Source organism: Pan troglodytes, chromosome 10 (genome assembly GCF_028858775.2).
Source record: "Pan troglodytes isolate AG18354 chromosome 10, NHGRI_mPanTro3-v2.0_pri, whole genome shotgun sequence".
NCBI classification, from domain to species: domain Eukaryota; kingdom Metazoa; phylum Chordata; class Mammalia; order Primates; family Hominidae; genus Pan; species Pan troglodytes.
Window position 1 is genome coordinate 43255881 of NC_072408.2, and position 13544 is coordinate 43269424.

The window sequence follows — 13544 nt, forward strand, 5'->3', positions numbered from 1 at the left end:
GTAAAGTGCTGCACCAGTGTCAGCCATCGTGAATGGTGCAATGACCATTATTTCAAGGTCAAGAGTCAGGGTAGTGGGATGGTAAAGGGACAAAGAAGTCAGTGTGTGCAAAGGAAGGTGAGCAGGGCAGCCCGGCTGGCACAGAGGAGCAGGAGAGCTGCCTGGGAGGGCACAGCAGGGGGCTGGCAGCCAGAGGCTGGTCCTGGATTCCCAGTGTGCTCCTCTCCTATGGCCCTGGCCAGCCATCAAACCTGTCTCCAGGAACTCTGGGAAGCCAGGCAGCAGGAGCCTCTTCTTAACCACATAAAAGCAGCTCGGCCAGGGTCCCTGAAGCAGCCCATCTGATGCTGGCATGGTTGTGAGATTTCTCACAGATGACACTGTCAATTAAAGGTCTCCCCTCTGTACCCCTACAATCCCAGGCTCCACCACTCCCTGGGGAACAGCAATTGAGACTGCGACAAATCTCCCACCTAAGATCTTTCTATGGATAATGTGCCCATGCTAATTACACATGTTCATTAGATAAAACTCAAATTACATGAGCAAGACTTGCAAGACTAGCACTTTGGGAGTTTTCAAGTCATTTACCTGGTGTCTGATTTTGCTGGGAGAAAATGATTTCTTGCTCCCAGGCAAACTGAACCCACAAATTAGGCCCATGGCTCCCTCCTGAGTCCTATAAAGTAGGAGCCCAGGATCACAGGCTGGTGAACTGCATCTCAGCTAAGGGTCAGCATCTTATCCCCACTTTCTGGCCTCCCCACCATGAGCCGCCAATTCACCTACAAGTCGGGAGCTGCTGCCAAGGGGGGCTTCAGCGGCTGCTCCGCTGTGCTCTCAGGGGGCAGCTCATCCTCCTACCGAGCAGGGGGCAAAGGGCTCAGTGGAGGCTTCAGCAGTCGGAGCCTTTACAGCCTGGGGGGTGCCCGGAGCATCTCTTTCAATGTGGCCAGTGGCAGTGGGTGGGCAGGAGGCTATGGATTTGGCCAGGGCCGGGCCAGTGGCTTTGCTGGCAGCATGTTTGGCAGTGTGGCCTTGGGGTCCGTGTGTCCGTCGTTGTGCCCGCCCGGGGGTATCCATCAGGTCACCATCAACAAGAGCCTCCTGGCACCCCTGAACGTGGAGCTGGACCCTGAAATCCAGAAAGTGCGTGCCCAGGAGCGGGAGCAGATCAAGGTGCTGAACAACAAGTTCGCCTCCTTCATTGACAAGGTGGGTCTTTCTGGAGAAAGCTGACCTTGGGCTCCCCTTTTAAGGACTCAGGAGGGAGCCACTGCCCTAATTTGTGGTTCAATTTGCCTGAGAGCAAGAAATCATTTTCTCCCAGCAAAATCAGACACCAGGTAAACAACTTGAAAGCTCCCCAGGTGCTGGGCCCATAAGGCTTGCTCATGCCATAGAGCCCCTTCCTTCCCCCGCCTTCATTGTCCTTGGGGTGCTCCCTGTCTGAAGCAGAGGAAGGCAGGACACCTCCCCAGGATGCAGACATAGCCCAGGGAGGAACTGGACAAAGCCTGGACATCAGAGCCAAGGGACCAGGGTTGGAGGGGTGAGAGGAGCCAGCAGCCTAGCCCAGGAAGTGTCCTGGAAGCAATGAGAGCGGTCTCTGAGTTGAGAAGTAGCAGAGTGACAGCCTGTGAGACTTAGAAGCTAGGCGAAGGAGATGCCCTTGACAGCCTGGGGCATCTAGACTGCCATGCGACCCAGCTGTTCCTCCTGTGTCCCCTGAAAGCTCAGACTCAGTCCGTAACACACACAGCCTATGAGGCAAGGCAGCTGGAGGTCATGGTGCCCTAGAGCAGTGGTTCTCAAAGGTGGCCCTGGAACCAGCAGCAGCAACATCACCTGGACGCTTGTTAGAATGCAAACTCTCAGGCTCCACCCCAGAGCAACTGAATCAGAGACTCTGCAGTAGGGCCCAGCACCCTGCATTTTAACAAGCTCTCCAGATGATGCTGATGTACACTCAGATTTGAGAATCACTGAGGAACAAAGTGGTAGGAAGGTATTGGGAAGCAGAGACTTCCTAAGCTTAGAGAAGCAGGGGAAGCTCACCCAGAGCGACAGTGAGGTAGGGTGGTGAGGCATGAGTAGGAGTTTTCAGATGGAGGTGGGGAAAAGGCAATCTAGGGAGACAGCACGTGCAGCATGGTAGAACTTGTCTGGGGGAATGGGAGACCTTCGGTTTATGACATCATTGTATGAGTAAAGAAGGAAGCCAGGAGGGCTGGGCACATTATGAAGAGTGTGATAAGGAATATAGACTTGACCCTGAGGATGATGTGGAACCACCTGAGGGTTTTAAGCAAGGGAATGATATATTTGTAGGTTGCAACTTGAGAATGCTTGTTCTGCTGCTGGGACAATGCTGTGATTGAGATAGTAGAGATTCAGACATGAAAGCAACTTAGGAGGGCCGGAGACCCCAGATAAGCTGAGCATCTGCCTCTGGCTGGGCTGGGAGAGCCCACGCACAAGGAGGGAGAGAATAGGCAGAGCACGGGCCACCAGACCCCGAGCAGAAGGCCTGACAGTGTGAAGGCTAGCACAGGCCAGCTTGTGTCTAAGGAGCTGCCTTGGAGAGGTGGCCTGGACTGAACATGGACATCGGTCCAGGCAGGTTTGGATAAGTGCAGAGGAGACAGGAGATCTAGATCTTGATAGTTTGAGAGGGAAATGAAGACGTTGGTGCCCCTCCCAACCTTACGGGCTGCCTCAGAGTGAGAACTTCAGTCAGATAAAGGACCCTAGGTAAGGAGTGGGGGGTGTGAGTGTCATGGGTGGCAGTTTTTAAGGGCTGAGGCTCATTTTTAAAGCTAATGTAGCATAAGAAAACACAGTTCCTGTCCAGGAAGGGAAATCTCACATCCCCTCTCCACATTGCTTAAGTATGTGTGGCATGGGTTCCAGGTGCGGTTCCTGGAGCAGCAGAACCAGGTGCTGGAGACCAAGTGGGAGCTGCTACAGCAGCTGGACCTGAACAACTGCAAGAATAACCTGGAGCCCATCCTCGAGGGCTACATCAGCAACCTGCGGAAGCAGCTGGAGACGCTGTCCGGGGACAGGGTGAGGCTGGACTCGGAGCTGAGGAGCGTGCGCGAAGTGGTGGAGGACTACAAGAAGAGGTGAGCAGGACGCCACTCCAGGCTGGTCTGCCTCCCAGGGTGAGGCTTTCCCAGCAGGCACTGGGATGTTTGCCTCTGGCCTTGGAAGTATTGGGTTCATCTGTCCCGGCAAGATGAGAGCCTTCTATGGGCAACGAGGCAGACTAGACAGTGGACAACCAGCCTCTTGGGCAGCGTCAGGGCTGTCCTGGCAGGTGATCCCCTCCTTGGCATGCTCCTTCCTGCTCCCTGCTCAAGAGAGCCTGTATTGTGTGTGCCACAGCCTCTTGGCTCCTAAGCTCACCACTGTGCCCCTGAGTTCCAAAGAACCACCCCCCACCCACCTGCTGCTCTCTGCCGCGGGGAAGGAGGTGGAGTTCCTGTTGGGCTTCCTCGCTCATTGCCTTTAGGTCCTGGACACGGGCCATGTGCCTTCTTTTTCCCCTGGGGGATAGTTCTGGCTTCCTTGGGACCCCTGCCTAGGGATGGAGGGGAGTTGTTGGTAGGTTGTCAGGCAGCAGGATTGACACAAGAATCATGGCTGAAAGGGGTAGCTGGCATGCTTCTGTGATTCAGATACTGAGTGGGAAGAGGAAGAACCTACTCACTCCCCAGGCATCAGAGGAAATCAGACCTCAAACCACCCAGGCTTAGGAGGAGGTTACTTCATACCTGGCCTCCAACTCTGGCCAAATAGTCCTGGTGTGTTGGGATGGACTTGCAAAGGTATAGAATAATACCTCTTAAAAGGCATATAATATGGGTATCTCTTTTCTCATTTCACTATGAGAATGTATACACACACACACAGACACACACTCTGCTTACTGTGATGCTTTCCCTGCAGGTATGAAGAAGAAATAAACAAGCGCACAACTGCTGAGAATGAATTTGTGGTGCTTAAGAAGGTGAGGAGGGTGCATGGGTTCCCTTCAGTCCCCCAGCAGTGGGTGTTGGGCTAAGAGAGAGGAGCAGCTGAGGTCTGAGCCCCCCGCAGAAGGGCCTGGAGCCAAAGTGCTGAAGGAGGAGATGAAGGGCTTGCTGCTCAGGACATTTTGGGACACCTGGGTGTTGGTTTAGCACACAGTACTTTGTCTGTGGACAGGAACCTAGATGTGGATAGTCAGTCCCAACTCATGTCCCCTTTGGCTGGGGAACAGGACAGGCTTTGGGAGGGGCTGCAGGTTTGCCTTCCAACTCTGCTAGTTTCTGGCAAATCGCCGTGGCTGTCCTTGCCTCCCTCTGTTGGCTGAATGACTGGCTGAGTGGGGTATAGAGTCTCACACCCTTCTCTGAGAAATAGAGGCAGAAGGAGTTCCAGAGGCATGAGAAACTTGCCCCAGGTTTCGCAGTGAGTCTGACAGTGAAGTTGTGACTGGAAGGCAGGTTCCTGCCCCTTGGATCTGAAGTCCTGGGCAGCTAGCTAGGGCAGGGCCTGCGGGTGTCAGTTCGCTGGAGAGGCCTGTCTGGGCTTGAAGAAAGGTGAGGTCAGGGGTATCTGGATTCTCCATAGGACGTGGACGCAGCTTACATGACCAAAGTGGAGCTGCAGGCCAAGGCGGATGCCCTGGATGGAGAAATCAAGTTCTTCAAGTGTCTGTACGAGGGGGTAAGGCTCCCCCTGCCCCACCTCTGGCTCTGTCTTCTGGAAGGACAGATATGTGATGAACAGTTTCTTACTTATCTGTAACTTAAGCAGTCCAGGGCACCTCCAGCATTGGGGTGCTGAGAAATTTGCAGATCAAAGGTGGGAGTGGCCATCTATCCTGGTGCCCCATCCATCCCTGACTGCCCTGAGGATGTCCTGCTTTCACTTCCTCCAGGAAAACAGAGTCCTTAAAGGGTTCCCACTGAACTTCAGCCAAGCATATTCTCATTCCTGCTTCTCTTCTCTCCGTGGCTGGGGATGTTTCCTGGGGTCTTGGGCAGGAATCCCCAGGGATAGAGGTAGGAAGTCCTCATACCCTTTCTGCCTTCTCTATGTACATCTGGTTTCAAGCCTCAACCTATTGGCCAAGCATTCCTGGGCTCCTGTGCCCCTTAGTGTCCCATGTGTGGCAGCCACGCTGTTGTCTTCCACCTTCCCCATTCCTGTCCTGCCTCAGGGGACAGACATATGGGCTGTTTTCTTCCTGGGCTGCTTCAAGCCCATTCAACAGTTTTCAGATGTGGTATTGGAACCTCTGGGCTGTGAGCTCTGTTCTTACAAGCTTTGGGAAGTGCAGCTTCCATCTGTGTGGGATGGTCTAGGGCCATCCCTCTGGGACAGGGCCATCACCTTGGCACCTTTCTCTGGTCACAGAAGGCATTTCATGCTTCCTTGTTTCCCCTGCAGGAGATTGCTCAGATCCAGTCCCACATCAGCGACACATCCATCATCCTGTCCATGGACAACAACCGGAACCTGGACCTGGACAGCATCATTGCTGAGGTCCGTGCCCAGTATGAGGAGATCGCCCGGAAGAGCAAGGCCGAGGCTGAGGCCCTGTACCAGACCAAGGTGAGGCCGCAAAACTCCCCACAGTGAAGTATGCCAGGCCCTCTGCTCCAGACTCTGTCTTGTCTGCCCCATGACTCACTGTGGTGGCCCATAGCTTGCTGGGAGCACAGCACTGTCCTGGGCACTGGGGGAAGCCAAAGGGGAGGAGAAGACACAGCTCTGTCCTTGGCACCCACTTAGATCAACAGCACCCCTGGAGGATGCACTCAGCTGAGTGCAGGTGAATGTGGTGCAAACAGAGTCCAGACTGAGGAACTAGGACCAGGTGGGGCAGGTCAGAAACAACTCCCTGGAGGCAGAGAGTTCTGTCTGGAGGGGAGAAGCCACATGAGTAGTTGGCATCTCAACTCCCCCACTAATTATCATAAATGAGGGGGTCTCTTCAGTGTGATCTGGAATCAAGTAATTTCTACCTTTTCATTCAAGTCTAACTCCAAGGATAAAGCAGAAGTTTGAGGCCTCAGATCTTAACTCCCCTAATGGTAGTGGGTGGGAAGTGATTCTTTAGATAATTTGGTTTCTCAGATCAAGATGGCAACTTCCTGATTGTTCCTTGCTGTTTATCAGGCTCTTTCCCAAGGGAATCCACACTCTTGGGAAATCTTATTTCATCCCTCTCCCTGCCTCCTTGCTAGCCTGCAGTGGTGGAGGAGAGAGGGCTTTCAAGGTCTAGGAGACATAGGCTAGGGCTTCTTGGTAAAGGTTCAAACTCAACTCTTCAGTCCCCAAAGCCTTCCACATTAGTGTTGCAAGCTAGGGTCAGGAATGCCCAGAATCATAACAGTATTATGATTGCTTATTTTGATGATTCCCTTTTAAAGATAAAGAAGGTAGGGCCCAGGGAGTTCAAGCTACTTACCAAAGGCAATAGCTGACAAGTGACGCAGTTGGATCAGAATCTAGGTGACTGACTTCAAATTCCACTGCATTTAGGCAGAAAATCAGAAGGTGACTCTGGGAAAGAAGCATTTACTCTAAGGGCTTTGTGTGGCTTGACAGAGGAGTGGCAGGAAGATGTTCATCTGTTTGTCTCAGAATGAAGCTGCTTGGTGTCAGAACCAGTGTACGGGGAGGCATCCTGCTCACACAGCCTTGCGGAGAAGCAGGAGAAGGCCCCTTGTTTAGGGTTGGCACCAAAGATAAAATACAAGGAGTGAAGACAGAAGCCCTTCTGCCTTCTCTGCTTTCTGGATAACTTGGCATCTTTAGGAACAATCCTAAATCTTGGGCCATGCTGGGGTGGAGCACCCAGTGACAGAGACAGAGCAGTACACCAGAGTGCTGAAGGGTCCCTGTTTTGTTTTCCCCTTGAGCCACATTCTGAGTAGGACTGATGTACTCTCTGTGACTGTTTAATAGATGACAACAAAGACAGAAATAATCCCGAATTAGTAGATGACCTAAAATTCATGGCTAGTGGTTTTGGGGTATAGCTGAATCCACCCCCATCATGCACACAAAATGTTCCTCCATGCTAATCCTTCCCTCCATCCCAGCCCAGGAAAGCTGCCTGTGGGCTGGGGCCCAGCTAAGGTATCAAAGGGAGGGAGTCACAGAAAATACAGATGGACAGCTCATTGGCTCACTCATTCATTCATCAGACTTTTTTTGAGCACCAACTAGGCACTATGCTAGGTACTGGGAATTCAAAGTTAAAAGAAAAAGTCTCTGTCATCCATTCATTCTGGGTCGGATGGAGAACACATGGAAACAGGTTCACAATACACTACAGTGTGGGGAGACCTATGGACTGGTGTGCCAGTGGCAATGGAATAGAATTGCACCCAACCAGGGCATCACGGAAGTCCTCATGGAGGAAGGGACTCTGCACTGGCTAAGTTGGAGCTAGCTAGGGAAAAAGGAGGATGGATGGGGGAGGGTTTTTCAGGTCAGAGGAGAGGCTCAGGCAAAGACTCAGAGACAAAAGAGCATGTGGGACATCTGGGGGAAGCGTGGGACTGTTTGGCCCAGCTTGGGAGTCAGATAGGTGTTAGGCAAGGGCAGAAAGAAATGAGCCCCTGGATGCCATGTAAGAGTTTGAATTTGACCTTGACTCTGAAGGACGATAGGCAGAGGAACGTCATAATTGGAGTAGTGTGTTATAAAGTTGCCATGTGGAGAGTCTGGGACATTCAACAGTCCTTATGGCCAATTCTAACCATCCATGAGATCAGCCGTGCTTAAGGCAAGCAAATGCAATGGCCCAATGCTTTAATGGGAAGCTGCTGATAGACATGGTGAGGTGGGGGACCTGGACCCACCTCTGCCAGGCTCTGCAAGTGCAGGCACAGTCTCTGTACCAGGCTGATCCCAGCCAAGCCCTGAGTCAGTGTTCTTGCTTTGGTTCCTTTTCCTCTAGTTCCAGGAGCTGCAGCTAGCAGCCGGCCGGCATGGGGATGACCTGAAACACACCAAAAATGAGATCTCAGAGCTGACCCGTCTCATCCAAAGACTGCGCTCGGAGATTGAGAGTGTGAAGAAGCAGGTGAAGGGGACTGGAGCCTTCCTTACTCACTCCTAAGGGAAGGGTGAACTGCTTAGCACCCCCTGCCCCCTCCTTCTCTTGAGCATCCATTTCAGAATCCCCTTCCTCAAGTGGAGGTCCTGCTCTCATCCCTCACCCTTAGCTGCCATCTGAAGTTTGGAACAATTGCAGATTATTTTCATAAAGCTGTGGGGCCCAGCGTAACAAGCCTCTCAGTCTCAGGTTGACAGGACTCCACCTGGATGTGGCTGGGTCTCTGCTCCAGGACATGGGGCAGGACAGAGGAGGGCTCAACCATTGAGAGCATGGGAGAGGTGAAGCGAGGCCCAGGGAGGAACTCAGGGAGAAATGCTACCTCCTGACCCCAGTGTGCCAACCTGGAGACGGCCATCGCTGACGCCGAGCAGCGGGGGGACTGTGCCCTCAAGGACGCCAGGGCCAAGTTGGATGAGCTGGAGGGCGCCCTGCAGCAGGCCAAGGAGGAGCTGGCACGGATGCTGCGCGAGTACCAAGAGCTTTTGAGCGTGAAGCTGTCCCTGGATATTGAGATCGCCACCTACCGCAAGCTGCTGGAGGGCGAGGAGTGCAGGTGGGCGGGACCGAGGGACTGGAAGAAACTGCAAGTCTCCACCTTAAAGTTTCCCAGAGTGTGGTTGGGGGCGGGGGGCGGGGGCGGGGGCGGCGGCGGCGCGCTGGCGATGTGTTTACTTCACCCACAAGCATAGTTTCAAACAGCATCCTGCCAGATAATGTGACAGCAATTTCCTTTACAGTTCTCTTTTGACTCTTTGGAGAAAGTCTTAGCTGGGTGCTGTTGTGTCTTTAACACCTCTCAGATGGCCAGGCGCAGTGGTTCATGCCTGTAATCCCAGCACTTTGGGAGGCTGAGGCAGGTGGATCACCTGAGGTCAGGAGTTTGAGACCAGCCTGGCCAACATTGGAGAAACCTCGTCTGTACTAAAAATACAAAAATTAGCTGGATGTGGTGGTGCATGCCTGTAATCCTAGCTACTCGGGAGGCTGAGTCAGGAGAATCGCTTGAACCCAGGAGGCTGAGGTTGCAGTGAGCTGAGATCCTGCTACTGTCCTCCAGCTTGGGTGACAGAATGAGACTCCATCTCAAAAACAAACAAACAAACAAACAGACAAAACACAAAAACACCTCTCAGACACTTACAAATATCCCCTATTGATAAAGAGACAGTAGATCTCAGGTGCAGAATCTCTGGGAAGATAATAGCATTATTTAGCCCAAAAGTTTTAAATTGTTTTCTTTTCATTATATTTATTTTTACTGCTACTTTTTTTCTTATTTGGTTAGGTAATAATACTGGTTTCTATTTACCCTGGTGATATAAAACTTCTTTTTAAAAGAAATGCACTTTTGTCGTAAAAGGCAGAGTCAATTAAAAATACTAAATATCTAACAGTACAAGTCAAACATGGTCCTAGCAACAGTCGGAAGGGTGGCACACGAAGCATGAACATTTGAAAAACCCTGTTTTAACCTAGCACCATTTTATAACTGAGACCTGGAGAGAAGTCACTTGTCCCAAAATCATACAGTTCGTTCATTAGTAGCAACTCCTGATCCTGATCTTTCCACATATGTATTCATTCAGACAGCTGCTCACAGTAGTAAAGAAATGGGTTCAAGAGAAACCCTGCAGGAGGGACCTTGGGGGTGGTAATGTTGTTGGGGGTTCCAAAGTTGCAGGTTCCACATCTCTGCAGCAGGAAGAGTAGATTGAGGAGCGAGAGGGAGGGCTTAGAGACATGCAAGGGCAGCCAGTGCCATCTGGCAAGTGTGGGGTGCGTGGAGGCTGAGCTGGTCTGGCTGGGGATCCCCAGCCTGTGTTTAGGCAGTGAGGGCCACTATGGGAGTCCACGTGATTCAGACTCTCCTGTGCTTTTCTCTCTTGCAGGATGTCCGGAGAATATACCAACTCCGTGAGCATTTGTGAGTATTTCATGACTCTGAGGGAATACTTTTAGTCCATCAGCAAACACAAAGTGGGTGGGTGTCTACCGCCCGGCCCCCTGGGGAACAGCTTGGCTCTGCCTGTTGACCACTTTGTCACATACTCACCTTCCTTGCTGAGACCTGCGGCCTCCCCATTCAGAGCTACTTCTTCCAGGTGGAGCCAGCGCCCAGGACATTCTGATACTGCACACTAGCCTCTTTCATAGCAATCTCCTGCCTGCTGTGGTGAAACTCTCAGCCCCTCCCCTCTTCTCTCACCCCCACACCGGCTCTCCTGCATGAAGGAAACTGAGCGCCGAGTGGTGCCTCCTCAATGGGAGTGGAGACTGGTGTGTGGACCACTGTGCAAGCCAGTTTATTGCTGGCCCCACAGGGTTTGGCAGTCTCCTTCTTATAGCGGGACCAGCAGAAACTCCCTAATTTTAACAATCAGGAAATTCTTTTGAAAAATACTCAGAAGGTATTGTAAAGCTAAATGCAAGAACCTGCTGGCTCATCTGATGCTCAAGCATCATCTGTCCCTTGGGGAAAGCCCTTGCTACTCCTGTTTGTTCATAGAATGACAAGGTGCCTGACTTGGGAGTCTTGCAGGATTGGGGCTATTCTTCCCGCGCTTGAGTTGCTCAAATGAACCCAAGTTCATGGTTGATGGGAAGTGTTTGCTTAAGAAGGAGGTATTTAAGCTAGTGGGGCTGGGAGGTTGGAGGGGGACTTAAGGCCACCTCTGTCCTGGGATATACACTGATCACTCGTCCCTCCCTCCTCTGCAGCGGTCATCAACAGCTCCATGGCCGGGATGGCAGGCACAGGGGCTGGCTTTGGATTCAGCAATGCTGGCACCTATGGCTACTGGCCCAGCTCTGTCAGCGGGGGCTACAGCATGCTGCCTGGGGGCTGTGTCACTGGCAGTGGGAACTGCAGCCCCCGTGGGGAAGCCAGGACCAGGCTGGGGAGTGCAAGTGAATTCAGGGACTCCCAGGGAAAGACCTTAGCTCTAAGCTCACCCACCAAAAAAACCATGAGATAAAAGTGCAACGCAGCCCATTTCCCAGTAGTCTGCCTTGCCCTGGCAGACTGCTCCGGACTCTTCTAGGAAATTCCTCTGTCTCATTTGTCCTCATCTCCTTCTTGCTTTGCTTTGCTGTGGACCTCTCCTCCTTCTCCTTGACCTCTCTGCCTCAGTCTTTGTTAATGTTGAGTCAGGATTTGAGAGCTGGAGCCCATCTTTCTGCCTCAATCCAAAGAGGCCTTTTAACTCAGCCTCCCCTTCTGGAAGAAGACTTGGCCTTTTCTCTGCCTGCATGTCCCTGTGCAGAGGAAGGCTGTCTCTCAAGGGTAACCCCAATCTGCCTGTGCTGCTCTTTCATACCCTCTCTCAGTAACTATTTGGCCATGTGCTCCCTGGGTACACAAGTTTTCAGATCTACTGATAGACCTGCAGGAACTCTCTCATGTTAGAGCAATACTGGCTCAGGCAAAACACCTGGTGGGAAGTTGTATCTTGTATAGCCACTGCATATTACATAGCCAGGAGTACCCCTTGAGGCTAATTCTACCAACCAAGGGATTTGTGCTCTTCATCTGTGGGTACTTGTCCTTGTTTAGGCCTCACCTCCCTGCTCCTGTGTCTTACCAATAAACTTATAAAGCCCACGTGGGGTCAGGCTGATTCTCTCTCCTAAGGGAGTCCTCATCTCAGTCCATGTGTCTTCTGCCTGTGGAGTGGTCAATGAATGGGAGCCTGGGGCACCTGAAGTCTGGAAGGATCTTTTGATCTGAGTGAAATAGACCCTACTCAGCCTGGGTGATCTCACCATCACCTTCTAAGTCTTGCTTTTCTCAGGCCAATTCTCCAGTGAATGGGGGATCTCTAAGAACATTTGGGTTATTGGCAGGGAGAAGGAGCCCACACTTGCCTGGTGTCAAGATTTAAAACTGGTCAAGAGGCAGGAGAAGGCCAGTTCTAGGTAGCCTAGGTCGAATTATGACGGCTCCATGTCCCCTAAGAAAAGGCCCAAAGGTAGAGACTCCTCTTTGAAGTAATGACATGTGTTCTCTTGGCCCTTAGTAAAGTTCCCACTGAGTTGAGCACGGGTGTTTATGTATATGTGTATATGTATGAGTTTGTTTATGTATGTATGAATATGTGTGTGCATATGCGTATATGTTTAAGAACGGGGCTCTCTGTTACACACACAATTGCAGATTCTTTTCATAAAGCTGTGGGGCCCAGTGTAACAAGCCTGTCAGTCCCAGGTTGACAGGACTCCACCTGGATGTGGCTGGGTCTCTGCTCTAGGAGGAGATGGAGCAGGACAGAGGAGGGCTCAACCACTGTGAGCGTGGGAGACGTGAAGTGAGGCCCAGGGAGGAACTCAGGGGGGGAAATGTTTGTTTTGAAAATGCTCAGAGATTTCTCATAGATCCCCAGGCCATGATGATGCCATCAGGTTGCAACAGGATGCGAAAGCGAGTGAGAGGCTAGCACACATTCAGGTTGGGGCCACCACGTTGCATCTGAACAGGTCCCTGTCGTTCCTGGGAGGGTCCTAGACTTCAAGTCAATAGCTTTGAATTCAGATTTAGACTCTGAAACTAAGTGGCAATAATGAACAAAGTTCTCAATCTTCTTGAACCTCATTTCGTTAGCTATAAAACAGGAAGACTAATGCCCCTAAATTGTTGTTAAGCTAAAATGAGACAACACGAGGATGTCTTGTGCAATTACTGGCACAAAATTGATACTTAATAAATGTCAGTGGAAACAAAAGCGTGTCCTCCATATTTTTGGTTTGACTTAATTAGCTCGCTGAAAGAGGTGTACAGCTGCTGGTAAAGCAATTCAAAAATTCTGACTTTAAAGAGACCATCTCATAAATTACAGCACAAGCTTATTTCCCAAAGGAGAACTGGCAGACAGAATAATTAGTCTCAGGACTATACTCTTAGAGCCAGTGAAGAAAGTCAGTTCAACAAATATTCATTAAGCATATATCATATGCCTGGCATGTGCTAGTGCTGGGGATACAGTGATGAAGAAATCTTGTCCATGTCCCTAATGGAGGCATAACCATAAAACACCTAACTGTAACATGGTGTCTCACATGATGAGGTATCAGCAACAATAGAAGACACAGAGGCAGCACAGAGGAGAGAGAGGAACTTCAGGGAGGTCAGGGAAAGCTCTCAGAGGAGGCAATATGTGTAGAGGTTTTAGAGGATGGATAGGAATTTCCTAGGTGGACAAGAGGAGGAAGTGGGCTTTGTAGCCAGAGGCACCAACATGGTACAAATAGGTGACTGTTGCTGGAGTGTGAAGTGTAAGGATGGAGGAGGCTCAGTAGGTGGAGAAGGAGGGTGCAGTGGCATCCAGAGTTGGTGAGGCAGGCAGCAGATGTGTAAGAGAGGCCCCTTCATGTATGCTAAGAGCTGGGATTTTATCCTGTAGAGCTTGAGAAAGAAGTTAAC

At 51.3% G+C, this 13544-nt stretch overlaps 1 protein-coding gene and 1 long non-coding RNA gene across 2 annotated transcripts; one reads left to right on the forward strand and one right to left on the reverse strand.

Moving 5' to 3' along the window:
• Positions 1 to 768: 768 nt before the first annotated feature.
• KRT73 (keratin 73) lies at positions 769 to 11729 on the forward strand. Its single transcript, XM_001142875.5, has 9 exons — positions 769 to 1215; positions 2914 to 3128; positions 3955 to 4015; positions 4621 to 4716; positions 5443 to 5607; positions 7967 to 8092; positions 8461 to 8681; positions 10018 to 10052; positions 10847 to 11729. The coding sequence occupies exons 1-9, from the start codon at positions 769 to 771 to the stop codon at positions 11101 to 11103; spliced, it is 1623 nt and encodes a 540-aa protein (XP_001142875.4). The 3' UTR covers positions 11104 to 11729.
• LOC107967509 (uncharacterized) lies at positions 3989 to 9447 on the reverse strand. Its single transcript, XR_001707970.4, has 3 exons — positions 7869 to 9447; positions 6467 to 6955; positions 3989 to 5731 (listed from the first exon to the last, which is right to left on the reverse strand). It is a non-coding gene; the product is annotated as an uncharacterized LOC107967509 (long non-coding RNA).
• Positions 11730 to 13544: the final 1815 nt, after the last annotated feature.